At 45.5% G+C, this 1,543-nt stretch overlaps 1 protein-coding gene across 1 annotated transcript in view; it reads right to left on the bottom strand.

The window, feature by feature from the left end:
- Positions 1–825, bottom strand: part of LOC103375705 (alpha-2,8-sialyltransferase 8E-like) — a gene marked incomplete at its 5' end in the record, with an annotated part of 2,515 nt that extends 1,690 nt beyond the window's left edge. Inside the window, 3 exons of the mRNA XM_008306024.1 lie at positions 3–439; positions 524–616; positions 713–825. Coding sequence (XP_008304246.1) covers positions 3–439; positions 524–616; positions 713–825 — 643 coding nt within the window. The remainder of the gene's footprint in view (positions 1–2; positions 440–523; positions 617–712) is intronic.
- Positions 826–1,543: the final 718 nt, after the last annotated feature.

The raw sequence follows: 1,543 nt of genomic DNA, 5'->3' as shown, positions 1-1,543 counted from the left end.
GCCCTGACTGTGCAGCTGCAGCAGGAGCTCAAACTCAGTCGGCATAGCGTGGACTATTCTTTTAGGTCGTTTGTCGTCATAGTAGTGACTAGTGAGGTTGTGGAGGCTATATGGGTGGATACTGAAGGGCCAGAATCCATACAGATGAACATTGTTGCAGAGCTCCAGCGCCAGGCTGACCATGCTGATGCCAGTGCTAAGCTGCACTCCCTGTCCTTTTATCCCCTGAGAGCTCCAGAACAGGTGCAGACTCCGGAAATATTCAGGGTTTAAGAAGACGGGTCTGATGGGGCTGTCAAAGTCCTTGATGGTATCGAAGACCCGCATGGACACAGGAGTGTTTAAGGTATAGGAAAAGGAAGGAAGCAGCAGCAGGGAGTTTCCATAGCTGCGCAGACTCTCCACAAGTGGACGGCGTTGTCCCATCAGAGCCCCATAACTGTAAATAAAGGGCTGATGTGAAGCAACAATATAAAGGGAATATTATGTATTTAAGGTGACAAACACTCATTTTCTTGCTCACCTGTTTACAAAGATACTCGGATTTGCTGTAACAAGGTCAGTCTTGATACCAACATCTTTTTCGTATCCGTTGTCCACAGGAGGGAGGTTGCACCTGAACAAACAGCAAAGAAAGTATTATGTGGACTTTCCATGCTAACTTTGTGGATTATTGCTGCCATCAGTCCTGTACACTGGACATCTTTCTCACCTGATGACAAACTGAGCCGAGTCGATCGCATTTCCACAGCTGCTGTTAGTCAGGATCCCACCACTCCCAACAACGGCACATGTGTCCCATGTTTTATTTGATAAAGGACTCTCCTGGAATCAACAACAGAAAATACATTACTATATAGCAATATTTATAGTATGTGTACATTTTGTCTGTCTGTGTGTGTGTGTGTGTGTGAACGATGCTCTGCTGCACTCTGGGGTTGACGTAGAAGAGTGAAAGAGCTAAAAATTTCCATGACATTGAAATTCAGATGGTGAGCAAACACCTTTTTTTTTTTTCTTACTTATATATGGAGAACCACTTTGAACCTCCAGAACTCTACTCGGACTAGACTATCTGGCAAGATTTCTGTTTTTGTGGTACAACATGTCATACCTGCTAAAGCCTCGGTCACAACTGGGTGCACGACTTTTGGGATCATACGTCCTCTGCGAATTTTCCTGCCGGTTTCCTGCCTGCATTCCCCGAGCCAGCATGTATCTGCCCCCAGCCTTGTTCCAGCTTTTCCCCAACCCTCACCAGATCCCGGATTCCCCGAGCCCGTCTGCCCCCTTTCAGCTTCTGTAACCTGTTTTGAGAGAATCCCTGTTTTGCTGGTTTAATCTAGTTTTTATATTAGGATGACTTCGGTTTCCCCCACTGTTCTTACTTTAAAGTTTTCTTAGGTTTTTCTAGTTTTGCCCCCTTTGTAATTAGGGTCCGAGCACCCAAAAGGGTGCAAAGACCCTATTGGAACTGCTCGGATTATTATTATTATTTGTGCCAAAGACACGCGTTTTTGAGGCCCTAAACATACTCGAAAAC

Source organism: Stegastes partitus, unplaced genomic scaffold (assembly GCF_000690725.1).
Source record: "Stegastes partitus isolate 25-593 unplaced genomic scaffold, Stegastes_partitus-1.0.2 Scaffold2797, whole genome shotgun sequence".
NCBI lineage: Eukaryota > Metazoa > Chordata > Actinopteri > Pomacentridae > Stegastes > Stegastes partitus.
Note: the sequence above shows the minus strand (reverse complement) of the source record. Positions and strands in the feature narration are given on the sequence as shown.